Below are 26,062 nucleotides of genomic sequence, written 5' to 3' on the forward strand. Positions count from 1 at the left end.
CAAATTAATGTGAAGAATTAAGTTGGTTCCCATGCCGACTTGACACTTCACAAACTGAGTCAACAATTTAAAATGTAAAACTCCTGATTTAAGATTTCTCTTGACTTTGCTACAGTTCAAACATGAATTTCTGTGGTACTCCCACCTGAAAGATGGAACCACAGCTCAGAGGCAAGGAAAGTGAAGTGGGGCAGATGAGTAAATAGGGTATCCTAGAGGCGGATCGGCTGCCTGAACCGTTAGGTTTCTTAGCATGAAGGGGTGGGCCTGAATGCTGTACCGCTCCTCGTCATCATTAGTAGCATACAGAAGCTCCCAGGAGAGGTTTGCCCACTGGCCTCTCACCCCTTCTCCATTGAGACGGCCCACCTGTACAAGCTGCTCCTGAAGGGTCAGCACTCGCCCTGTGTAGGTACCCTGCACACAAGGACAGTCAAAATGTTACAAACTAACTAGTGGAACCAACTAAGCTGAACACATGGATTTATGAGAACCTTAAATTTTATGTCAACTGGATAATATACTGTAATTATAATTGTATATTTTGTAGCTTAGGTGTAAATGAGGCTTCGTTACGTCTTATTACCATTGTGAGATCATGTCCTAGTGAGAATAGAAAGGGTTTTTCCTGAAGAACGCTGTCATGCCAGCCTTTCTCTGTCACCAGGCCGATGTACCAGTCCCTTTCATATTCCTCCAGAGTGCTGAACAACTCTTCAGGGGACTCCATTGGCCCCAGGCTTGCTTGATCAAACAACAGCTTGAAACTGAACCTGAGGGCAAACAAAAGCATAAGGCAGAACTCTCATGGATGCTCTGGCTCAAATAAGTCTGGCTGATTACAGTAATCACAATCTAGAGGTCCTAACTGGCAATTTTACCTGAAAGCCTGAAGTGTGAGCTGGTAAAGTTCTTTACTTGAAGACAGCCACTCAAGTCCTTCTGTCCACGGTACATCTCCACAATACAGCCTGTACACATAACTAGGACTGGTGAAGGCAGACTCTGCCCCCAGTGAGATGAGACACGAAAGTGCAACATGAATATGCAGTTCCTTCAAAGCTTCATCTTCCTTGAGGGCTTTGGTCATGTCCTCTGAGGTTGCACCCTGCACAGCAGGCCCAAAGCGTCCCAAGGTAAATCGAAACCAATCCTCAGGAAATAAAGGCCTGAGAGACAGCAAGCGGGATGGTAGTAATGGTGCTGTCCTCCACCCTTTTGGTAGGTTGAATACCTCAGACTGGGGGCAGCTGAAGTTCAGATGTGGGAGAGAGCCAGACCTTTCACCGAATACCTCTGAGTTATGGCCTTTATCCACAGCTGGCATCCCAATACCCAGTCCCAGAGGCTGCAGTGGCTGCAGTGCAGAGAGGGCCATGTTTTCAAAAAGACTGTCCATCTCCACGGAGCCCGGCAGAGAGGCCCCCATCTGCAGGGTGGCGTGTCCAGACTGGGCTTCTGCAGTTACTAATGCAACTGTCCGTCTGGCTGGTTGAGGGCCAAATAAGTCATCCTCATCTGACCAGTCGCCAAAGGAGGTCAAACTGGAGCTGTCCTGTCTGAACCTTATAGAAGACACATTGGACTCCACCATGACAGCCTCAGGTGGTTGGTTAGAAGTTGTCTGGGCTAACTGTGAAGACTGGGATTTCATCCCACCAACCGCTGACACTTCTTCACTGCTCCATAAAAATCCTTTATGTTTCTGCACACAATATCGCAGGAGCAACCAGATCAGAGCCTTCATGAAGTCATCCTGAAGTTTCCTCAAGTTGTCATGAGAGTCAATGATACCAGACAGCACATTTCGGGCATCAGAGTAGACCCGTACTGCAAGTGCAGCACACGGGGTGAGGGCATTGCCCCAATGCAGATTGAAGCCCTGGGTGAAGCCGAGCCGCTCAGGGCGTTCAAAAGCAGCTTCAAAAACCTCATCCACCCTCCGTGCCTCCACCGTGTGGCAAGACGTCTCCTGCAGCTCCAGGCCCTGTAACAAACACACCCCACCTTATGTAATCTTTTAGATTCTTACATAGATTATTAATAGACAATCAGAGGGATACAGTACCTTAATGTTGACAGTGCAGTAGCCATATCCCCTCTCCAGGATCATTATCCAAACCATGCGGTCCTGAAAGCGGCCAAGAAAATGAGAGCCTGGGGCTAATGAACCTGAAAATGGAGAGCGACTCATCAGTTATCCATACATCCAACATGTAAGGAGATGTGACTATGAGCACAGAACATAAAACATGTAGCACACATATGGGAGTCTTTCATTTTGTATCAGCTTTGCATCCCTCTGCTGACTACATGGATAACGTAGTTACTGGATGAGCTGCTTGGAGATGCATACAATGACAATAGTACAGGAAGGTCGTGCTACTGATTTAACTGGCTGACTGCACAGAGATCTAAATATTAAATCTCTTCTTGTCCCCAGCTTTCCATTAGTCCCTAAAACTTTGCTCTTTTTGTACAAAGGTGGATTTTCATTTTCTGAGACAGAAGACAGACGTTTAATTCAACACAGATGAACAGCAGCAGCAAGGTGAAAGGAAGCTTTTGTTTTAACCTGACTAGTGCTCGCTTGGCTCAAGGATAATGTCATGTCCCATGCTGACATCTTAGAATAGTCCCAGCCGCTACCTCATGATGTGAAGTGACACACTGGGCAGATTTCTTTCCTGCTCACTGCACCACGGCCCCCAGTGTGAGCAAAGCAAAAGAACACTACAAACTGCCACCGTTTGACTGTGAGCTTCAGCCTAACAAGCAACTTTTCTGAATTATACATCACAGCCACAGCTTCCCTAGCTCAGAAAAAGCAATAAGACTGACTGATTACATCACCTTGGTTTTATTCAGTCTTAAATCATCAGTCCATAAAAAACAAGTCCCTACTTGCATGTTCCCCCCTCCCTCTCTTTCCCCCACCTGATTGGGAAGAGAACAAAACCCGAGCAGCAGCTCAGTTTAGCCTCGGCGTATTACGCAGTTAATGGTGTGGAAATATTTGGATGTAATGAATAGAGACCCAAGCTTTTTTTTATTTTATTTTTTTTTTCAGGGTCACTTCACAGAAAGCTCAACTGGATCACGTAAGTTCACATTACTGCCCGTAGTCCAAAAAGTCTGCTCACAACAGAATTCCTCTTACTGTGTAACCGTATGAAATGATGCTTCACTGCTTTCGGATCTGCATACAGTCCCCATTTGACCCATACAAGAGTTCAGTTGCTGCAATTACAGCCCACGTCAAAACACACTGTTGTAAAAAATATATATATACTTTTTTTTTCTATATAAGGTGACCTCTGTTTACTCAGAGCTGTAAAAAGAAAAACTTAATGGAGAAAAATACTGTGTGTATTGTAAGTTAAGAAAAACCAACTTTTAAGACAGATTTAAATTTAAATACTGTGACTGATTAGTTAATAATTAACAGGTTTCAGGTGCTTCATAAAGGAAGTGAACACTATTAGCTGTCCAATTTAGATGCCATGACGGGTTTTGTCATTATCTTAATTAGGGCTGTTCGACATAACGATATAAAAACATCTATCGTTTCATTTTACGCTATCGTTTATTTTCGTGGTGTCGCAAAATAAACGTTTATGGCAATATTTTTTCATCGTTTTGATGGTCACTGTAGTGGCTATATTCATTTCTTACAGTTCTCTCGTTCTCTTATATTTAATATAACCACACTACGGACGGACAAGTGCCTGTTTTTATGCGTTGTCATTAGTAACAAAGACGGTAAAACCACTGCGTGTCCGCTTGTTTATTTTCCACATAAACCTTTCACAATAAAGCTCAAGATCCTGTTGAGACTTTTCAAAATAAACTGAATCACATAAAAGAGTATGCAGAATATTAACGGATGAGAAGTAAAAAAAAGAGCCGTCAGGTGCTAAAAAATAAACCTTAGACTCAAATGTTAGAACAGGCTTTTCCCCGCAGCACGTCGTGTAATAAATACTCACAAAGCAAACGGCGGCCTTTACAACTTATGTCAAAAAATATATAGTTTCATGCATCGCCAGCTGGAAACACTTCACGCAAGTCGAGCTGCCCGAGATTCACAGAATTTACTGAAAATGTTAAATTTTTGTGATTTATATCGTTATCGGACGATAGATGTCTTATATCGGGATATGAGATTTTGGTCATATCGCACAGCCCTAATCTTAGTGCTACAATTGTATTTTTCTAACACATAGATTTTGCATCAGCGACTTATTTATTAAGAAAAGAAAAAAAAAATTTCAGGCACGAACAACTAACCCAGTGACCCTCTTGCAAAGGCCGTCCTCAGAGCACAGGCGAGACTTCCACTCATTTGCTGGTAGAAGACAGAATCTGGGCAGGGACAGGCAGTGCCCACGGGTCCTGGCCAGCTTCGCTGAGGCCTGGGAAACCCCACAAGGAAGATGGGCAGAGTGAACAGGGGCAGCAAAGGGGCAGAGAGCAGGGCAGAGACGATCACCACAGCCAGGACCAGAGGGCATAGGGAGGCGTTCAGAGCCAGGAGAGTTCCAGCTGACTGACGGCGCTGCTTCTTCTCTGTCCAAGATGTCACCAACACAGTCAGGGTGAATTTCAGCTTGGCTAGAAACTGGGTTACTCTGTCAAACAGGAGGCCCACCTGTAGCCAAAAGACAACAGCAAACATGAAGCGAAATCTTACATGTCCAATATGCAGCCATTAAATTTATGGCTGTGTGGCTATTTTAACTCTCTTTCCCAAAAGGGCAAAAGCTGATGACCTCCCCCTCTACCCTTAATGAGTTCTGACACCTCAGTATATCAATAAAGATATGATTTGATGAGCATCAGATTAGTTTCAGGGTTTTTCAAGGGTAGCTGCACAGGCAGAGATCCACCCTCACTAATTTCTGATGCACACCCAGTGATTTTGTTTCACACACAGGCCTGAAATATGACAGAAAGCACTCAGTTCAAAAAAAGTGCTTCAAATGTTAGTCCTAGTAGGCTTTCAATGGGAAATTAGTTAATATATATATTTTATGAGGTGTCAGAGGAACATTTCATGTAATCAGTACAAAAACAATGTCAAAAAAAAAACTGAGGATAACGTGTCAAATGAATCAATCTGCAACAGCAGGGGTCAGAACACTTAAGTCCTCCGGCATTAAACTTTGTAAAGTTAATTGCAGGTTAATGCAGAAGCCGCAAAGCATGGTCCCAATACCTCTTCTTACCGGTTGTGGGTTCAGGGGACCCTGGTTTACTTTTTTTTTTTTTTTTGGAACAAAGCGCTCCAGCTTCTATTCAGCTTTTTTTACTTTGGAAAACCCTGCCAGGAACTACTGCCCCGGACAACACAGCTTCTAGGGCTTAGGGTCAGCAGGACACACAAACCTTAGCACCGTGTTAAAGGTGAGTCTTCAGGGGAACTTCAAAACAGAGCTAATGCTCCATTACATCAAAGGGAGCTTGTTGAGGCTGTTTGTGCATATGATCAGGATCCCTCCTGAGTGTCTTGCTTTGGAGGTTTACCAGGCACACTAAGCACTTTCCAAGATGCAGACCATAGGGAAAACACAGAACTTACCAGAGCTATGGATATATATAGCCTGATAGTGTATATTCTTAATTCTCCAGGAGGAGGTAGAAAACATTGTTGACGAAAAAGATGTCCAAAATACCCTGCTTGGCCATTCATTATCAAAGCTAGTAACATGTTGAGAGCTGATTTGAAATGAGGCACTTGCATTTGGAAGCTGCTGCTTCTATCCCTGATCTCTAATGTTATTTTCTTCTTAAAATCAACAACCGACAACAAAACAAGCCACACTGAGTTATTCAACTCAGGGCAAGTAGAAAAATACACAGATGCCCCAATCTGGATAGTAAAGAGTTATTTGTGCTGGTCAAAGCACAGATAATTGTGACATTTTTCACTGTTTTATATGTAAGGGTCAGATTTTAATGCGTGCACTGAAGAACTTATGGTGAGTGAAAACTTTGACCTCACCAGAAGAAGCTGAACTCCGGTACCCAAGTCATCCCACCCTGGCAGCACATTGTTTCCAGCTGCAAGCCGCACCAAGATCACCACCACCATTTGGAGCAGAGCATCTTCTGAACTCTGCCATCCCTGCATAACAACAATAATAAAGAGAAGCTGTTAAAATCAAGCAAGAGGCGCTCACTGATTAATACATTTTTATTTTCATTTTGATAAAAGGAAAGGATAAATAACTGTCAAGAGGACCCGTTTTTCCAGTGTCACCCTTTTCAGTCTTCTTTTGACAAAGATCTGTTATTTAGGTTGTTGCCCAGTTTAAAATCTCCCCAAAATGGCTTTACAAGTTTTTATTATTTTGACTGTGAGCAAGCATAAATGTTAAGTTTACCACTCTAAAGGCTCGAGTAAATCCCACGCTCAGGGAAACCGTGTGGAGCAGCTGCAGAGACTTATCCATAGCCAGGAAAGCAATCATTGCAAATGGAAACACTGTGAAGTAAAACACACACAGATCAAACACATTCAAATACAGTTATTCTCACACTTGAGAAAACTTAACACTGGACAAAAGGTGACTTCCAATATGTATTATAAAAACCTCAAAACCTCACCCAGGTAAATAAAGACTCTTCTGATTGCAGCAGCAATGTACAGTCCTCTGTTTCTCTGTTTAAAAATGTGCACATTGGACATCCCTTTAGGGTACAGGGGATTGAGGAACACCCCTCCAAATACATAGGCCCCTTGGATCTCTCTGAGAGCCCAGCAGAGGCAGAACAGTATGAGGAGGAGGTAACTGACAGGAGCCTGGGGTCCTGTAATCAGGCTGCGGGACTGAGCTGATCCGATGAAGTGATGCAAAACGCCTGCCTCTGCCATTGCCACCAGTAGCAAGCTCAAATATAGCAGTACTTCCCTGCAGCCTAGATTCCAGCCAAAGGAAGTTGGAGGAGGAGGTGACGGCCCCCCTCTGAGCAATTCGCGGTCCCCAAAGGCTGACCTGGAACCTCTGCAGAGTGTGCCAACCTGGCTGAGATCCAGACTCAAGAGAAATCCCATAGCAGTGGAGAGGAGAACCACACCAAGTGTTGATGGGATGAAGTAATTACATACAGCTACGCCAGCGGATACACCAAACATCAACAGCAGCCTGTGAGACAGTACACACACACACACAGACACACAAAAAAATTAGGGCTGATGATAAACAGGGTAATAAAACACTGCCAGTGGAACCATTTAATCTGATTCATCCATCCGTCCATTCTCTTGCGCTTATCCTTATCAGGATCGTGGAGGCGGCTGAAGCCTAGCCTAGCTATCATAGGGAGAGAGGCGTGGCACACCCTGGACAAGTTGCCAGTCTGATATAGGGCTAACACAGAGAGACAGATAGTCATTTCACATTCCCATTCACACCTATGGGCAATTTAGAAATGTTATCTAGTTTTACCTTCTGAGCTACCATCATTTCTTTTGTTTTGCTTCTTCTTCTTTTGGATGCTCCCTTCAGGGGTCAAAACAGCAGATGATCTGCCACCATTTCATCCAGTTCTTAGCATCTTTTATTGTCACACCAACACTCAGCACAAATGCATACCTCATCTTACAATACTGAAATGCTAAACAGAATTTGTCCATTTTAATCTCAGGATATAGAATGACCCACATGACTTTTTTACAATATTATTGTTTCAAAAGTGAAAACAAATGATATAATTTTTCAATTTTAGTTTGATGTCAGCTAATCATTTCACTGGTACCTGAGGTTGCTGGACATGGGTGAGCCTCCTAAGCCAAACACAAGAGCCTGCTCCATGCCCCAGAGGAGCAGAGCATCCAGGGGAGGCAGGATACCAAACGCCCACAGCAGAGGTAGAAAGAGGAACAGCACATGGAGAACCTGGCTGGCCAGATGGAGCTCAGGGACAGCATCAGAGTACCTATAATCACAGCAACATGTCAGAATTATTATGACAGAAAACACAAAGTACTTTAATAAAATCATTAATTTTGTCACTCACCTATCAGCCAAATCCACAGCGATGAAAATAAAAATGTAAAGAGGCCGCGTGAGTGGGGTTATCTCATAAGTGTCCTGTGCCTGAAAAGTGGCTGTCTCTGTAGCTGTATTTACAATGAGAGAATATTCAGCTATACACAGCGTCACCCAACTCAGGACGAAGACCACCAGAGATGCACCAATACTGCCATAAAGAGCAGTGAGTCTGCCAAGGAACACATACCATGTCCCAAAGCCACAGAGCACCCCAGCTAGCACTGTATGCAGCACCACATTAAGCCCAAAACGCTTTCCAGGAGCAATGAATCGAACAGTCTCTGTGCTGACACAGTGGGTAAATTCCACTTCTTCTTCATCAACAAGGATGTTGGATGCACCAAGTCTCTCCACTGTGCCGCTCCTCCGTGCAGCATACAGCGCCAGGGCCTGGACACCCGCCGCAGCCCCACACATAAGTATACCAGAGAGCACCGCAGCATGGAGCTCCTGAAGCAGCTGCAACTGACTGAGCAGGGTCCCGAAGCCCCCAAAAAGCCATGGTGTCAAGAACAACACTGCTTGATTGACATATACATAAGGTGGGGCACAGTAGCCCAACTTGAAGCGTGGACCCCCCAACACAGTTTGGGGGAAGCGCTTCCAGAAGAACTCCTGCTTGTACTCATTAAGAAGGGGCACATCTGGCCCCATTCTGACCATTCCCAAAAGGGTGGCAGGTCATCTCCACACACCTGAAGGAGAGTTTCCATTCATCATCATCTCAGAAACAGTGAAGCACCCTGCAATGGAGGAACAATTAATGAACAAAGTTTAGATGCACTAATAAGACAAAGAAACCATACAATAGGAGCTCCATCCTGTGCTTTTTTGTAGTCTCATTACACAAATTAGAGCTAAATAAGCCACAACAAATATATTTTTCACAGTGAAGTACATTCATCATCATTATTTGAGAATACCTTCCTCCAGCTCAGGTAAATGTTACTCCTTACAACCACACTATTATTATGATTTTTAAAGCTGTTTATCTACAACAGCACATCAATGGGTCACCTTTTCCATCAGGGGAAACTCAATTTTAAGACACCACGTAAAATCACCGCTTAATAATGTGCAGCACAAAAAGGGATGGCAAACAAGAGCCACAGCTAGTCAGTTGCCAGGAAAACAAAACACAGCAACAGTAGCTTGTGGGTGCGCTTACGTGGGCTAACCTGCTAAGCTAGCAGGGATAATTATAAGTCTCGCTTCACAAAATTAAACCAGGTAAAAGAACACTGAGCACTGGGCATAGTTTTTGTCCCTTTATTTCAGCTAGCTCTATTACTGTTAGCTAACGAAGGCACCAAGTATTTTCATCTTGACTATGTGCTAGATTACTATTATTAACAGGTGAACAACAGCTGGTTGGCCACAATGTGAGATACACTTACCGTTAACAGCCGAATAGCCAACTGCAGACAGTTTTTTTTTTAGTATTTGAAGGTGTAATAAGGTAATATTATGGAGAAACGGGCGGAAATTGCCAACATTACCGTTAGCTACCAGCTAACCATTAGAAAGCCAGGCAACATCGGCATGATACACAGCCAGATTCTAACCAATGAGAGTTGAGGAAAGAAGAGCGCGGCGCCTCTGATTGGCTTAAACCGTATAATCCCCGCCCACTCAACTCTAGGGCTCTGCCACATACCATGGACGGTCTTTGCCACACACACAACTATTAATACAGAAAGGAACATATTTTTGAAAAGAGTTTTCACTTTAAGGGAAATATTTATTCACCACACATCGTTGAAAAAAAACCGACTTCTATAAGCCGACAGACACTTATAATAATATGCACACTTGGAAAAACATCTGTAATGTTTAAAAAAGCTTTAATTACAGGTATCAGAAAGTTCAACACGGTCTAAATTCTCTTAGGCTCTTTCTTGTAATTTAAAAAAATCCTGGTGCATTTTACTTTTTAAAGTAACCATTGTATAGTATTTTAGCTTTTCTTGGCACAGTATCTTCCTATTTATTTATTTTTTCTATTTTTGTTTTTCCAGAATATCTCTAATTCATATTTTATTTGTGTCCCTTGTACTGTGGTAACGACTGATTTTCCCCAGTGTGGGATTAAATAGTCTCTATATCTGTTTTAGTCTTCAGGAATAGTTCTCCAGGCTTTGAGGATATTTAAAGTTCTTCTTTGGGCTGCCTTTTGTTCCATTCTCTGTCAAGAAGATCCCACAGTAGTTCAGTAATGTTGAGTTGCGCACTCTGTGGAGGCCAGCCCATGACTGATAGTGATCCACTGTGTGTTCTTTTATCTGGGTATCCTTTATTACATTGGCAGGGAGTTTAGAATCATTGTCATAATGAAAAATGAAGCTTTTGCCAATGAGATGTTTTCCAGGTGGTAGAACTGATGGTACCATGATCACTTGCAGCCCCAAACCATGACATACTCCAAAAAGACCCGTTGTCACTGATCGTCAGCCTTTTCTCTGTTTCCCCTCTTCCCTATGAATGGCTTCTTGACAGCCACCCTTCCACTGAGACCATTTATGACGAGGCTTCAGTAAACAGTAGATGGATCAACTGAAGGGACAGATGTAGAGGATTTTTGTCCCTATTTCTTAAAGAAATTACAATCAAATACTGTTCATCTGCTGTGGACAGATTTTAAGGTGTGCTACTTCTTCTGCCCTCCATTGGTTCAGTTTCCTCAAATTACAAGCTATGTACACCATCCTAAAATATGTCACATTTTGGAAAATGTAATTTTTTTTGCATGTTATCTTTGGCATTTTTCATTTAGCTAAAGCCAAATTATGTATTTTTTCTACAGGCTGCTGGCAACAAAGTGCCTAAAGATACAATTTCAAAAGGATTCTTTGCCAAGTTGTCTGTAATACTTATAGACTTGTTCATCCCTTGAGTTAGGTGCCTGTTTTATGGTTGAATGATTCATAGGTCAGTTTTAAATGACTTTAAAAAAATGAAACATTCCTCTGAAAATGGTCAGGTACAAGGACTGGACTGAAAATGACTGAAAAAGCAGTCATTGTCCAAAGAATAACTTTAAAAATAACAAGATAGTCTGGTTTCTTGGAAGCAAAATATAAAGAAATTAGGGGTGGCTTAAGACTTCTGCTCAGTACTGTAGATCAACAATTTAAGAATAGAAGCTCTCATTGTGAAAATGATATAATTACAACTATTGTATATCACCTCACTTATTTTGTGAAAACACTAACCAGCTTCATTTAGACCTTGTATAATTAAGTTCAGACATATACATTAAAACTTAACTTAAAAAAAATACAGATACCACTCTTATAAAACAAAGGGGTTTACCATTCTAACCTGCTTTTCACTGAACAATGTAAAGACCATCCTTCTTTGCAATTATAATGACATCAAATGGCGCATCCCATGGGTTTGTTTATCTTCTTTATCCAAAACAATTTTTCAACTTGGCACTTGCCAGGATCTTTAAATGCCGTTTCTAAAGCGCTTAGTCGACCCTAATAACTGAGAAGGGATTAAGAATATTAATATTGCATTCTAAATCCTTGTTATCGTGTTCTTAACACAAAAAGAGCAAATCCAAGCAAGTGTTTTATTTCAATATAATGAAAGTGATTGTGGCAAAGTGTCTACTTAGAAAGAAGCGGGGCAAAAAGGGAGGATCATGAAGCGATCACTAAAAAGGCCAAGACACAAACACAAAGAAAAATAACAATCGGGGTCAAAAGAGATTAAATTGTTGTTGTTGTTGTTGTTGCTCAATGGGGCTCAGGGGATAAGGGTGGGCAGGAGGTCATGTTTCCTTGTCATCTTAAAAAGCGATTTCTATTCCGCCTAGGACACAATAAACCATAATAACAGAAAAAAAAACTCATCAATAACGGCAACATGTACCCCACCCCACAATCCTCCCATAGCACCGCGTATTTAAAATCATTGCTGTGTTTTTGTCAAAGCTCTCTGGTGAAGAATATCCACTTGAATTAACACTTAAGTCATTAAAGGAGAAACACATTGCAAATTGTATGAAATATGAAAGGCTGATACCAAATTACCCAAAAGCAAACCATCTGACAAAGCTCCGAAAATTGATTCCTGATAAATTTGCAAGAAAATTGTGCATTCGTTCTCTTGTTTGGTTGTTCTGTTAACTTGTTTTTGCCATTTCGCAATACACTTTGCGTGATTGAAATAATGTTATTAATGACACACAAGTTCAATAATGTTATAAACTACACATGATTCCTGAAATGGAAAGCAATTAAGATTTAATGCCTCTGTGATGCGGGCTCTTATCCAAAATGTCTGCACAAAATAAAAGCATTTTCCTTTTCATTCTGACTGTCACTCTCACTCCATTCTTTTCTCTCCTCTCGCCAGTCACGATTTATTCCACAGGAAACAAATTACAGGCAAATCACAAGCGACAGCAATAACTCAATGACAGATTTCAAGAGAAGCAATATGTCAAGATAGAGGATGTATTTGTAAGGATAAAATGAACTTGGGCCATAATATGCACCTTTTGAGAACAAAATAATTTTCCTTGATGACTTGCAGTTGGTTGTCAATTGCAAGTTCATTTTTTCCAAAAGCAATTTCAACTCAAGTGAGGATGTTGATGAAATTGTAGCCCCTATCAAAGCACTTCTAAAAGTTAATACAGGTTGGCGAATGTGTAATGCATGTGGAGTGTAACGTCGGTCATCCATTACACATGCGGCGCATTTTCGACAAGCACTGCACAACATGCGGCGTTAACCTCCGCATCAAACTTCAATCAGCGTCGTCACCCCTCTAACCTCCCCTCCAACACTTGAACCTGAGTAGATAGCTGTGAAAACGCGGTCCATTCAGCAATTATTCACAGAGTCTTGGACTAATGGTGCTCTGAATGCACAGACACAGCAAATGTAGGGAGTTAGTGGACCAGCAGTAATGGCCCCATGCAGAGCATGCGTTTTTCTGTGTGTGTGTGTGTGTGTGTGTGTGTGTGTGTGTGTGTGTGTGTGTGTGTGTGTGTGTGTGTGTGTAGCGAGGTTTCTGGGGGGAAGGGGGCAGGCATCATCTATAACAGATTCACAACAAGCTCAAACATGTCTAATTCTGAATCCAGATTACAACTGCAGAGGACAGCTCACTCCCCCCTTCTCCACCCCTCACTCTCTGCGTCTCTTCTTCTCCTTCTTCTCCCTCTCGGTCACTCCTGCCTTCATATCAGGCAGATGAAAACATAACCTGTCACATTCCATCCCATTAAACCAGCAACAAACCATGTGGTCTACTCACATGGAGGAGCTAGGAAAGGCAGCGAGATAGACAGAGGGAGCAGTGCATCTGGGTTCGCACAGAAGTGATGAATTATTCACAATCTTTATGCTAATGTCATTTTAATGTAAGAAACACTGAAAGATATGCAGATATGAGACACGCCGTGCAAAGTGGCATGCTCACTATAAGCTTACACCACGCACGACAGGAATTAGAAATATATTTATAACTATCCATACTGCGCATACTGTACTCAAATATAAAATGTGTAATTATCCTCTGCATCACCTAATGCATTAGAGCACTCACACTGAGCCCCCAAATCTCTCCTGTGCTTTTTTTCAAGAGAAGTACATCAGCTGCCATTTGATGTCAGGCAGAGCAGGGTAATGACAGTGCACTCACTTGTGCAGTCATTAGCCCCGCTTAATGCTGGGAATTAACACAAATTAAGTGAAGTTAAGTACATGCATTAGGGGAGCTTGTTTGGGGAGAGCTTTTCACTTTTTCTGCGTAGAGCTGGCTTATTTCTGGGATGTTGAGCAAAAAGGCTGCACGGAAAGAGAGACACAAAAGTGAAGTGCAAACATCCTCCTTCAGCTTACAGCATACAGGTCAAAACTCACTGACTGATTAGCAGTGTTAATGGAGCTCTAAGGACACCTAGTGGTCATGTTAACACCACCAATGCGTAATCTCTGCAGCGAACACTGTGTCTTTTAAACTGGCGATTTCATAATTATATTCCTCTGTGTAATTTTGCACAAATTTTGTTATAAAACCTCAAGTTGCTATGTTGATCTAATGTATGATAGTCAGCAGAGCAACTGTGAAAGCAATGAAGCTTTTTATTTAAATGTTTCCCGTTGCAGTAAAGAGTTTTTACTTCACATATTTATGCCTTATGTGGCTTATTCAGACTGGTGTTTTTGTTGACTGTGGCACCGCTAGATTATGCCAACAGGAAAACAGGAAGAATATATTTTAATGCTCCACTGAGCTAACATCATAAACACAAAGTGGAGTGGGTTCATTACAACACAGGAGATTTGCTCGTTAGAGACGAAACTGCTGTGGGCTTTTCGAAAAGAGGCTAACATGATGAAACTGACAATCTCTGAAATCCATTTGGACCGTATTCAAGATTATATCTTTATCTGAGCGACTGCAGATTATTGTCCACAGAGAGGTGTGCTAAAGCTGGATTATCCACTTGTTGGGGATGCATCTGACCCGATGGACGCGGCATGCCAGCCTCACACGCCCTTACATCTGTGTGTTTTTTCTACTTGTTTGCAAAAGATGAGATGGCATTCAAAATGACACCAAAACCTCTCATCCTCAGATTACCATGGTTAGTGATCCGCATATGTGGATAAAAAAATGAAGTCTCAATCATTATATATGCATTTGAGAGGAAGGCACGACATGTGACCCCCCAAAAAACAGCCTAATTTACATCAGAGGCAGTTCAGTTTAAAGTGCTACTTGTATTAACTAATAGTAATTTATTAAAACATACAAAACTCCCACCATTTAGATACACATAGATTATTGTTATTGTCATTAATTTCACACCAGGACATAAAAACACACAACAGCGATGGCCGCCATATGTGTTCACCTCGTGTTCCACCTCTTCTGATTCCTACTGGGGTGGAAGTCTACCGCCATTTGGGAATCTGGAATACAACAAGTGTAAACAAACTTTTAGTTTACTCTGAGTTCTTTTTAAAAGTTTTCCATCAGGAAAAATAAAGAGAAAAAAAAATCAGATATACACTCTTTTTTTCTTTTACCAACCTGCTGTCTTGTTCTTGTTGTCTGTTCCCAGCAGTGGTCGGAATGTTGCTTCCTGTTCTTCGGTTGTGTCTGAAGTAAATATCAGTTTGGCCACTTCGAGCAACGTTACTGTGTTTGTGCTTCTTACCTGGGTGGGGAGTTAATACAGGCGTAATATTAGATATCACTGAAACGTCTATCATTCTTACTGCGACAGAGCACAAAGGAGAACAGCTAATCTCTATATAACAAGTTACATATGGCAGCTGAAAACAAGGTATTTTTACATCAAGAAGAAAAAGAAACCCAATTCCAAGACGTTAGGAAACTGTGTAAAACTAAAAACCGATTACAATTTACAAACCCCATAAACCAATAATTTTATTTACCGCAGAACACAGTAAATATCTCAAATGTTTAAACTGAGAAAATTAAAAATTTTAAGGAAAAATGTTTTCAAATTTTGAAGGTGATAGGAGCAACACCTCTGACAAAAGATAATTGGTACAAAGGCAATAAAAGGCTGGAAAAAGTAAGTGGTACTAAGAAAAAACAGATGGAGGAACATTTTGCAACAGTTTTCTACAAAAAAACTCAACACAAAATTAAGAAGACTTTTAATATCTCATCGTCTACTGTGCATAATATCAACAAAAGATTCTGAAATTCCAGAGAAATCTCTGTGCGCAACAGATAAGGCTGAAAATGTTGGATGTCTGTGATCTTCGGGCCCTCGGGTAGCACTGCATTAAAAACGGACATGATTATATCATGGAAATCACTGCATGGGCTTAGGAACGCTTCCTGAAATCATTGACTGTGAACACAGTTCACTCTGCCATCCGCAAATGCAGATCAAAGCTCTATCACGCAAACAAGAATCCATTTGTGAACATGAGCCGTCTTCTCTGGGCCGAAGCTCTTTTAAAATGAACCGAGGCAAATTATAAAACTGTTCTGTGGTCGGAGGAATCCAAATTTTACATGCTTTTTAGAAAGCAAGGATGAAAAATCCTCCAGAGTAAGGAGGGGAAAGACAATCAACACTCAGTTCAAAAGCCTCCATACCGGTTTTAGAGCAACATATGCACCTATCCAGACATCTTTTCAGCAAGACAATGCTAAACCACATACTGAACCTATTACAACAGCACAGCTTCATAGTAGAAGAATGTAGTGCTGAACTAGCCAGCCTGCTGTCCAGACGTTTCACCAATTGAAAAGATCTGGTGCACCATAAAACCAAAAATCAAACAGCTCAGCAGATACAGGACTATTCAGCAATATATTTGTCTCCCAAATGTCAAGCAAGTGATGTAGACATCAGTTCCCAGATGTTTATAGACTGTTGTTAAAAGAAGACCGACTGCTACACAGTGGTAAACAAGGACCTGTCCCAACATTTTTAAATTGTGTTGCTGCCATCAAATTGAAGAGAATCTTTTTCTTGAATGGTACATTTTCTTATTTTAAAACTCTGATGTGTTTTCTGTGATCACATTTTATTCTATTTAGACTTTACACAGCATCCCAACTTTTTTGGATTTGGGTTTGTATGTTATACTCACATTTGTATGTGTAATGGTCTTCGTCTATGTTATTTTGCAGGACATTGTGCCCGTGCATCACATTCTGCGGCCCTCCGCTTACACTCATTACTCTTAGAGTGGGGTTGTGGGGCACGAGCAGTCCAGGAAGGTTAACTTCACTTGTAGGAAGGAGAGCTCCGGGATGATGGGAGTATGGCTTTAAAAAACAAGGAGGGAATAAGGAAAATGGACATAATTCTCCAGGACAGAACCGATGTGAAGCATAACATGCAAACATGATCTATTAAGTGCATCTAAGTTCCTCACTAGTATATGTATTCTAACATAAAACATTTTTTCTCCACTTTTCTATCTCTGCTGCTGTCCACGGTCCATGCAATGTGTCCACTACACCCTACACACTTGCCAGGGGACTGAGGATTAGATTGCTTGCTGTTCCACATATATAAGCATCTTATAGGCCAACAGTAATTACTACGCATAAATAACAACATTTACATTCAAGCAAAGCAGCTACAGGCACAGATTGAGAGTGACAACTCAGATGGCATTCATGAGAGTCAACAGAGGGAGGGCTGCATTTGTGTTTTTAATGAGAAAACCCAGGATCTCTGCTCATTTCCATACTTACGTCTAACAAGCAGAGGGGGGTCGTGTTGACCTGGCTAATAGGGGGTAAATCCACTGGTGCATTATCGGCCGGGCACATTTCATCTAATCAGCAGGATGATGCTAGCAGGCTTAGACCGCTTTTAATTCAGTGCTGCGGGAGAATTACTGTCCCGGTTTCTCATTACATGAACATTAAATCAGTCATACTAATATCAGTCATACTATTCAGGGTGGCTGTGGTTTGGATGTTGGCATTTTGACTCTTCCAGCTGGACTACATCTTTCATGATAAGGCCCATTATGGCATTTTGCATACACAGTGTCTTCATTTGTACATTTGTAATTCAGTCAGAATTAAAATTCAACTAAAGTACAGTAGGAGAGGATAGGGGTTCGTATCTCAGCTATACGCTAACCTTACATGTATTTGTTAAAATTTCCAAAGACTGAGGTCAAGAGTGTTTCCCACCTCTCTTAGAAACAAAACAGAGGGAAATTGGAGTTTTGCTGGCTCAAAGCAAGAGTTAAAATGTATCTTAAACATAATCTTTGGAAGAAAAAATTACTGTGTAACATTTAACAGGTGTGACGGCCCTACGCATTGGATCGAGCATGCATTTGTACAGTTCTCACTGATGAATCAGCATTGAGGAGTTCCACCCTGGTTCTTTCCTCCAGAGTGATGTCCACACCATCCAGGACCTGCAGCTGGGGCAGGCGAAGCACCACTGCTGGTCTGTGGACAGAATTGCGTGCCACCTGAAAAACGAAACAAAACAAAAAAAAAGACAAACAAATGTTTGGTTAAACAGTCTGGCTATCAACCACTCCTCAGAAATATTAATTCTGGAGATGAGCCCAGTCTGCTTTGAGGCATCTGGGATAAATATGATGCTATGTGGCTCCCAGTGTATTTACCATGTTCCCAGCAGCTATTCCAGTGACCCAGCTGACAGCAGCACATAGGTCCCTTCCCAGCTGAGGGCACCCTGTATGCCAGGCTATACACCCAGCCTGTACAGCCACAGAACTGCCTGTTCCTGCAGGACACTTCTGCTTTGATGAGGTTGTGAGTGCATGCCAATGGATGTCCATTGAAAAAGGAGGAGACAGACTTTGGCTAGGGAACATAGCTAAAGGATCTCATGCGGTCAACAGCAGGAGGTATTGTCTCCAGGGTGGCTGTTGGCCTCTACCCCCTGGCAGGATTAACCCCACTACCACCACCACCCCCACCGCATGGGAACAGAAGGGGGATGAGATCGAGCAGTAAAGAGGCTACCGCAGCTGAGCATTACCCAGTGGACAATAGACAGGCCCTGGGCTGCAGGCACTGCTAAGGCCTGCATGAGCTCCAGATGGGTGATGTAACAGGGCCAATAGCACACAGCCATTTGGTCAACGAATTTGTCTCTGATGCCAGCCAGTTTGAGGCACAGCAGACGGTCCATCGTGTAATCACTTAATTTGGAACCTCAGAATTACCCTGTGTTAGCGTATCGGATTGTGAAAATGAGAACTCGGCGTGCTTTTGATCATTTGTTCAAGAGATCGTGAGTTCAAGATATGTTCTGTGACTGACAGCAAGTGGATGCAAATAAAGAAAGACAGAACCCACCCAATGGACAAATTGCCTATAAAACTTGTTAATACTCACAGGATTGCCAACAACAGAGAGTTCCTTCAGTGAGGGAAGAGCTTCTAATTTGTCAAGCTCTGCGATGTCCTGCAAAGAAGTAGAGAGGCAAAGATTATTTCAAAGTTCTTTTTTACTCATAACCCCTCATTTAGCTGTTCCTTGCTATGTGTTGATAACAGAGGCATTTGCATCAGGGCTGAACCTTTCATAGTTTTGGTGTGGGCAGGATGGAAGCAGCTGATGGGAGAGATTACATGTGTGAGCCCTCATTAATCTCATGAGAGACTTTGGGCACGCAACAGGCCATGGGGATGTTTTCTCTCATTCCCAGCTTTATACTCGGACTTGGCTGTGATTCAAAGACGCCCCCACTGTGAGGAATAACGCTCTGGATGATTGCTTTATTTCTATGTCTTAATTGAATGCGTGAAAACATTAAGGAAGTGATGGGAAGAAGGAACCGGCAACAAAAGTGCAAATCACTCGCTCTGTGTGAGGAGATGCAGCCCGAGAAGCTGATTACACGTTGTCCTGATTGTTCCCCCTGATTCTTTATACACACGGCCGTGACCTTCAATCAAACTTGATTCTCCTTAATGCGACCCCTTGCATGCCACAGTGGGTAGTAATGACCCATGATTACTATACTTCAAGTCTTACTTTGCAAATGCAGGGAAAAGTAATACTGCTGCACAGTGAACAAAATACACCTGACACATGTGAACCAATCAGTAAAAGTTGGTAGTAAATCGCAAAACTGCACAAAAGATGGCTGTGACCTCGGCGGTGACCTCAAGAAATCACGGCGTTCTGAGTTATTCATGCAGTTTAATTGAATATGCCGTTTCATTAAAATTGTGAATATAAACATTTTTTAAAAATCTAGCATGCGAGGAGGCTGCTACTACTACCTCTGCTGAAGCTGAATACCTGCAGCTTGTTCATGTCGAGGGAGAGCTTGCGAAGCTCAATCAGAGGATCGAGATGGTTCAGCTCCCGGATCCGGTTCTGTGCCAGGTGCAGCTGTAGGAGGAGAGCCTGGGCTGCGAAAGAGGTCTTGGTCAGAGTTTTAATCCGGTTTCTGTTCAACACAAGCTCTCTGAGTTGGTGAAGCCCTTCCAAGCCTTCCACTTGGTTTATCTCATTGCCTGTTGAGAGACCAAACTTAAGAAAATCAAAACGAACAGACATCCCAAACAGTACCCTAATATTTCTACATACTAACTACTAGAGTAAATTGCACACCCTGAAGAATATAAAAGGCAGAATTTTAGGCCCATATAAACACTTCTTGGGTATTTCTTGCTTGACTCTGCTGTAAACAGTGCTGAAATTACAAACCAAGCTTCAAAAGGTTTCTAAGAAAGAAAAGTAGGGTTGGCTTTGTGGGACAAATCACCCCAGCAAAGCAAAACTCAATCAAAAGCCATCAAAAGCTGTTGAAAAGAAAGTCAATCATTCTTTTCTTTGCGTCTCATCCCCCACCTGGCCTTAGGTCTATAGGGGAGACTTTGCTCTTTGCGCTTGCCTTTTCACAGCCTCTGTGTAGTGCACTTTTAAACGGCTTGCAGAGAAAAGGGTGGCAACGTCAACCATACATACCTTCGAGGAAGAGTGCTTTAAGATTGGTGAGCCTGCTGAGCTGCAGATTGGCCATATTGGAGATGCCATTGTGACTCAAATGAAGCACCTCCAGGCTTCCCATCAGTGGCTCCAGGCTGCCAGTGGGCCCAGTATCCCTTAAACGCAGTTAGAGAAAGGCCGTTTGAAATCTCGGTGGTTAAACGAGCACCTCGTTGTCCCTCCCGCTGCCACGTCTAACTGGTCAGACCTCACAGGTGCAGACTACATCAAGGCAATCACAGTCTGGCTAAACAAATGGATGGCTCTCACAGCACTACATTGTGTAGTGGTTCTGCACAACAAATATTTCATCTAATGTTTATATTAATCTACAGACTAAATAGGTTTTAATTGTTTAGTTTATTGTAGTCTTTACCTCAAAGGAAATGACCCATTTTAAATGCTTACTTTTTTTTATATATTAAAAAAGAATTTCTCTGACTGAAACTCTGACTACAAATAAATTCATCATAGTTTGCCAGCAGCTTCTGTTAAATTTAAGGCAGCTCACACATTGGCTGGTCAGTGCTGCCCCCTCATGGTTAGACTGCACAAAACTCTATTGAAATACTTTTAAAAGAAGCTTGTTTTTGCACAAAACCCATAAATAAAACTACACTAGATTACCTGCTGGCTTTAGATGTGCTCTGTTGGCTGTAGCCACTGGAGTGCACTTTGCTGTATAGTATCTGTCTGCTTGTCAGATGAGTCTGAGTCTTCTGCCTGGGCAGAATTGACTCTATGTGGTTATAGTTGAGACACAGAGCCTGTAAAGAATACAACATAAATAATTTCTTTGAACATGATGCATTTCCAGCCAGTGTATTACAGTGTGCTGGCATTTGGTGCACTGTGTACTTTGATGTTGGGCAGGTGGATGAGGCCTGAGAAGGATGTGAGGTTGCTATGGTCTAAGTTGATGCAGCGCACATTACGGAAGAGTTCTGGTGGAGACAGATCAACTATCCTGTGGGAAAAAAATATATTTTTAAGGCTTTATCTTTCTTTATAATCTGATTTATTACAACACTGTTATTACCTAATGGAACAGGCCTGAAGGTTTAGGTGTGTGATTTCTGTGTAGTTTGAGTGGCCCAGCTTCTCTGCCACTGTGTCGGTGGTCAGTCTTCCCATAAACATATTCTTTGCGCTCTCACACTCACTTGCTTCCTAGAGAAAACAGCAGAAAAGAAGAGCAATTACAAAATACTGGAAACAACCGCTGTAATATGACTTTTTAAGCTCATACCACTGCAATTCCATCCAGAGCTTTGAGGAAGGGGAGATGAAACACTACATATATTCGATAGTTTTCCAGTTTCTCCACTAAAGGGTTCCCACAGAGATCCAGGATGAGGAGGTTTGTCAATCCCTGAAAAGCAAAATGGTCACATAAGCTCACATAGTAAAATTAATTAAAATTAAATTCTACTCTTCTTATTTCACCTTCTCATCCATTTTTAAATGTTAACTAGATGCTCACTTTCAGACAGTAGATGTCTCTTGATGTAGAGATCTGGTTGCTGCCGATGTAAAGTTCAAGGAGAGACCGAAGTCTCTGGATGCCATGAAGAGAAGCAATACAGTTGTTCTCAGCTGACAGAAAAGACAAGCTGGACAGCCCGTCGAGAGTTGAGACGTCCAGACTGGTTAGCCGATTCCCATCTACACTCAGTTTATTTAGGCAATGGAGTCGTGTGAGGCCTGAGGAAACAGTGACCAAATACAGACATGGAAACAATGACGGCACTGTGCTATGTGTGATTTCTCCTTGGGAAGCGGAGAGTGCGACTGACCACTGAGTGTGCAAATACTGTTGTTGTTTAGGGACAGTTCTTCCAGCTTCAGGCAGTTGTCCAGACCCTCGACTTTTGAGATCTCGTTATCATTAAAGGAGGCCCAGCGCAGGTTCACCAGCTTACTTAGATTGATCATCTTGGAAATCCTCTTGTTGTCAAGGTTCAGGGTGGTGATCTGGTCAGCAATTTGGTAGACACAAAAGGTAACAAAGATCAACATCATCCCACCTAGTACCGCTCCTAAAAACGTCTTTACTGAGAAGCCCACATGCTGACGCTCACTTTTGCAGTCCAGTCTTGGTCCAGTTCTTTACCAAGGCCCCAGGGTGATGGACTCAAATGATACAGGAGCTGGGCTGTTGACAGCAGACTAAGAGTGCGGGGACGGTCACTCTTGGTACGCGAGTGTGCCAGAAGAGACGCCTACGAGCAGTGTCAACGAGTCTGACTGAATTACCATACTTCACTTAAAGCATTTACTTTAATCCATCAATTTTGGATTTGTTCATATAAACAACGTCTCTTTACATAGATCAGCTCAACCAAATAAAATCTAGTATATAAGAAGGAATATTGACAAAATCTTCACCTGGTTAATTTTGGACCCAGCTGCCATCTGAACAGCTTCAGCAGCCTCCTCCTCTGCTACCAGCACATCATCCAGGTGTGTGAGGTTCATGAGATGGCCTAGTATGGTCATTCTGACTGCCTCGGGCTGGAAGAAGGGAAACATCTTCACTCAGTCACTTCTACAATTTGAGGCCACTTTCAGTGGTATAGTTTGAAACATAGACTCAGATTCATATTTTTAACATACATATTCTGAGCATATACGTAGTATTACTATTGCTGAGGTTCGACCTTGAATATTTCGAGTTATTTTTTCTATTTGATCACAGCACACACCCTGTTCCAAGGATTGTATCGGGTGTCCAGTTTCAGCAGAGCAGGTGTGTGTTTTCTGAGCACAGCTGTATCCTCTCTGACCTTGGTCAGCTTGTTCCAGCGCACATCGAGTTGTTTGAGCTGTCCCAGCCCCCGCAGACCTTCCAGAGTCACCAGGTGGTTAAAGCTAGCGTCCAAAAACTCAAGATTTGGCTGTAGTTTAGGTAAGAGAGCAGGTGAGAGTTCCACTTTATGGCTATGCAACCACTATTCAGTTTCACAAATAATAGAGAGGGACATCATAAAAGAAGCATTCTTTGACTTAAACACACTCTTAAGTGTTATCTTAACATTATTTTGTATTACCATGTGAGAAATGTCATCAAGGTGCGTGAACTCATTGAAGCTGACAGTAAGATGCCTTAGAGCCGTGAGGCTGGAAATCTCCTTTATGTTGCTCAGGCTGTTGCCATGAAGGTTAAGCACCTGGAGATTCAATGCAACAATGATGGTTCAAACTGAAATGAAACTGCTTCATATTCAACCTCTTATTTAAAACGGCAGAGCACTTACTGTGATTTGACTGAGGACATTGGCTCGGGCAACACTAAGCAGAATTTTATCATCCAAGCTCAATAACTTGGGCTGAGGTTTAAGAACAGGTTCCCTGTTGAGGACTTCTTTGTCCAGAGCAACATCATTGGAAGGATCTCTGTCTGTGCTATGGCTCAGCAGTGTAGGTTTGTCTTTGTCCTAGACAAGGCAAATCAAAATGTTTACAACATGTACTGCCAACAGATGCATTTTTTTAACTTGCTTTTTTTAAATTAATATTATAATTAATAAATATGACGTCTAGATAGATAGGTGGGGAGCAACCAACGCATACTCATCATAATTCATGCACAGAAACATAACCTGCACAAACAATTGCACTTTCATGTTTCTAAACTCTTAGTTTAGTTTAGTTTCCCACATGAAAACAAACCCATCAAATCAAGGGATGTAGCGCGAAAACTGCAGCTCAGCTGTCTGATCTCCAACCTCAATAAAAAATGTCCTTCATCTATTTAGAGGCTTCCAACCGATGCAGCTGACTCTTAGAAATAATGACGGCGGATATTTTAGATCTGTCACAGGCAGCAGATGAATAACCTGGTCTGTACAGACAAAAGTAAACACATTACATGTCAATAATTGAAGATCCAAAAGTCAAACTCCAGATCTGCCCTCATTTTTTCTGAATAGGAACTTTAAGTGCTTGATCTATGGCATCCAATTCACGATGAATGCGTTGAAGGTAAGCTGAGGTTTAGTACCTTACCCACGAAAAAGATTTAGGCATGTCATCGCTTTAAATAATGCAGCAATTTTTCAATATCTAAATATTAAAAGATGAAGAAACACCTCCACAGAGAACAATTGTGTTTCATCTGTAACAGTCAAAGGAATGTATGCAATAATTTACCTGAGTGATGTATTCATAATATATGATGTACTCGGGAAGGACAAGCTCGTGGTCAAACACAAACCACTGCCTTCGGCGGGGACTGGACTCAAGATCAGTGTGTGTTTTGTTGGAGCCGGGTCTTTCTGAATGAAAAGGACACAGAGATGTAAAAATAACTGGGAGTGAAGAAATAAGCAACAACAATTACAAAAAAGGCAACTGCTGTTGTTCCTTTTAATTCACCTTCACTCATTGCAGATCTGTGCTTTGTCTCCACACTGCGATACACAGAGTAAACTCCAGGATAATTGCTTCTGTCCACCGGTTCTCCATCTCGGATGGGCATGCTTCTACCCACGAACACTTTGGAAACATTGACCTGACCTACAAGCAAAGGAGCATTAGCAGTTTAGCTTCTAAAAAAAACAGCATAAAAACATAATGAAATGAATGAAATCTGTAAAATGACCTCACCGTGCCTGAAGGGAATCGTATCCATGCTGTGTTTAGTGTGACCTTGGCTGGTCTGGCGAAGTGTGTACTCAATTCTGGACTGCTCGTTCAAACTCAGGCTATTGGAAAAAGGTATAGCACCCTCTTTTCCCATGGCCTAATTTAGAGAGTCATCGCGTAAAAAAGTGAAAGCGTGACAATAACACAAGTCAAGCATATTCTTCTGTAACCCTAATGTGGTTACCTCTCCATACAGACACAAATCAGGCACACATAAAGTTTCACACAAATAGAAATGTCCCTCATTTTAGTATTCATTGCAATCTGCTCCATAAATGAGCGTGATAATTTCTTTTTGCACATATCGTTTACTGCACTGTGTACAAGTGTGCAGGTGTTGAGTGGTAAACTGTCTAATGTGTGGCTAATTAGCTTCAATTACTCCCCTAATTGTTAGTAGAATAAATGTGTGTGATAGGAGCTTGTGCATCCTTTCTGGTAGCACACATACCTTCTGCTGCTCTGTTGTTTTGAAGCCTTCCTGGAGAATCTGCAAAGTTTCATCCTTCTCACATTTTTCAGGGTCAACTATGTAGAATAAATACTCCAGCTGACGTCTGTAATTCCTGCTTAGAAAAAATAGAGTTACAGTAGGAAGCTTAACATAGTCGTTAAAATCTGCTCATCATCTGTTTCGTGCCTTACTGGGAAGATAAATCTTCGCTGGCTAGCAAACGGTGAATCTTGTCCTCAAAGCAAAGTCTCAGTGCACTGTTGTGGATGCGGATAACTCTATTCACCCTAATATCAGTGATGCCATACGTTTTGTAGTCTGATGGAGAGAAGCGGGAAAGTAGGAGGTCACAACAAGAAGTAAACCTGTCGGTCAGAGCAAAAGAGAAAAGAAGGAGAGTATATTTCCCATTTGTTACTGTGAATTGCATAGTGGTTACAGT

The 26,062-nt window shown here is 42.0% G+C and overlaps 2 protein-coding genes across 2 annotated transcripts in view; both read right to left on the reverse strand.

Moving 5' to 3' along the window:
- On the reverse strand, nucleotides 1–8,742 carry pcnx4 (pecanex 4). The gene is made up of 10 exons (XM_040041297.1): nucleotides 8,023–8,742; nucleotides 7,762–7,941; nucleotides 6,610–7,148; nucleotides 6,387–6,487; nucleotides 6,005–6,127; nucleotides 4,291–4,651; nucleotides 2,069–2,172; nucleotides 882–1,987; nucleotides 587–773; nucleotides 1–417 (listed from the first exon to the last, which is right to left on the reverse strand). Exons 1-10 carry the CDS (start codon nucleotides 8,718–8,720, stop codon nucleotides 166–168), a joined length of 3,651 nt encoding a protein of 1,216 aa, XP_039897231.1. The 5' UTR covers nucleotides 8,721–8,742; the 3' UTR covers nucleotides 1–165.
- lrrc9 (leucine rich repeat containing 9) overlaps nucleotides 8,689–26,062 on the reverse strand; it is a 23,345-nt gene continuing 5,971 nt past the window's right edge. Inside the window, 24 exon segments of the mRNA XM_040041295.1 lie at nucleotides 8,689–8,800; nucleotides 14,938–14,995; nucleotides 15,117–15,243; nucleotides 16,664–16,841; nucleotides 17,891–18,016; nucleotides 18,915–18,983; nucleotides 19,827–20,044; nucleotides 20,499–20,635; nucleotides 21,147–21,286; nucleotides 21,378–21,486; nucleotides 21,559–21,689; nucleotides 21,769–21,891; nucleotides 22,003–22,223; nucleotides 22,316–22,493; nucleotides 22,601–22,741; nucleotides 22,908–23,033; nucleotides 23,225–23,416; nucleotides 23,570–23,689; nucleotides 23,777–23,956; nucleotides 24,672–24,796; nucleotides 24,897–25,037; nucleotides 25,128–25,263; nucleotides 25,618–25,732; nucleotides 25,812–25,985. Coding sequence (XP_039897229.1) covers nucleotides 14,962–14,995; nucleotides 15,117–15,243; nucleotides 16,664–16,841; nucleotides 17,891–18,016; nucleotides 18,915–18,983; nucleotides 19,827–20,044; nucleotides 20,499–20,635; nucleotides 21,147–21,286; nucleotides 21,378–21,486; nucleotides 21,559–21,689; nucleotides 21,769–21,891; nucleotides 22,003–22,223; nucleotides 22,316–22,493; nucleotides 22,601–22,741; nucleotides 22,908–23,033; nucleotides 23,225–23,416; nucleotides 23,570–23,689; nucleotides 23,777–23,956; nucleotides 24,672–24,796; nucleotides 24,897–25,037; nucleotides 25,128–25,263; nucleotides 25,618–25,732; nucleotides 25,812–25,985 — 3,241 coding nt within the window. The 3' untranslated portion in view covers nucleotides 8,689–8,800; nucleotides 14,938–14,961.

The sequence above is a fragment of the Simochromis diagramma genome, unplaced genomic scaffold (genome assembly GCF_900408965.1).
Source record: "Simochromis diagramma unplaced genomic scaffold, fSimDia1.1 OVJJ01000304.1, whole genome shotgun sequence".
NCBI lineage: Eukaryota > Metazoa > Chordata > Actinopteri > Cichliformes > Cichlidae > Simochromis > Simochromis diagramma.

Bases quoted from the DNA above. Each gene is read 5' to 3' on its own strand.
- pcnx4 (XM_040041297.1), bottom strand. From the start codon at position 8,720: ATGGTCAGAATGGGGCCAGATGTGCCCCTTCTTAATGAGTACAAGCAG. The intron at 2,173-4,290 runs GTTAGTTGTTCG...CTCCATTTTCAG, and splicing joins CTTTGCAAGAGGGTCACTGG to GTTCATTAGCCCCAGGCTCT. The intron at 1,988-2,068 runs GTACTGTATCCC...TGTTTGTTACAG, and splicing joins ACTGCACTGTCAACATTAAG to GGCCTGGAGCTGCAGGAGAC.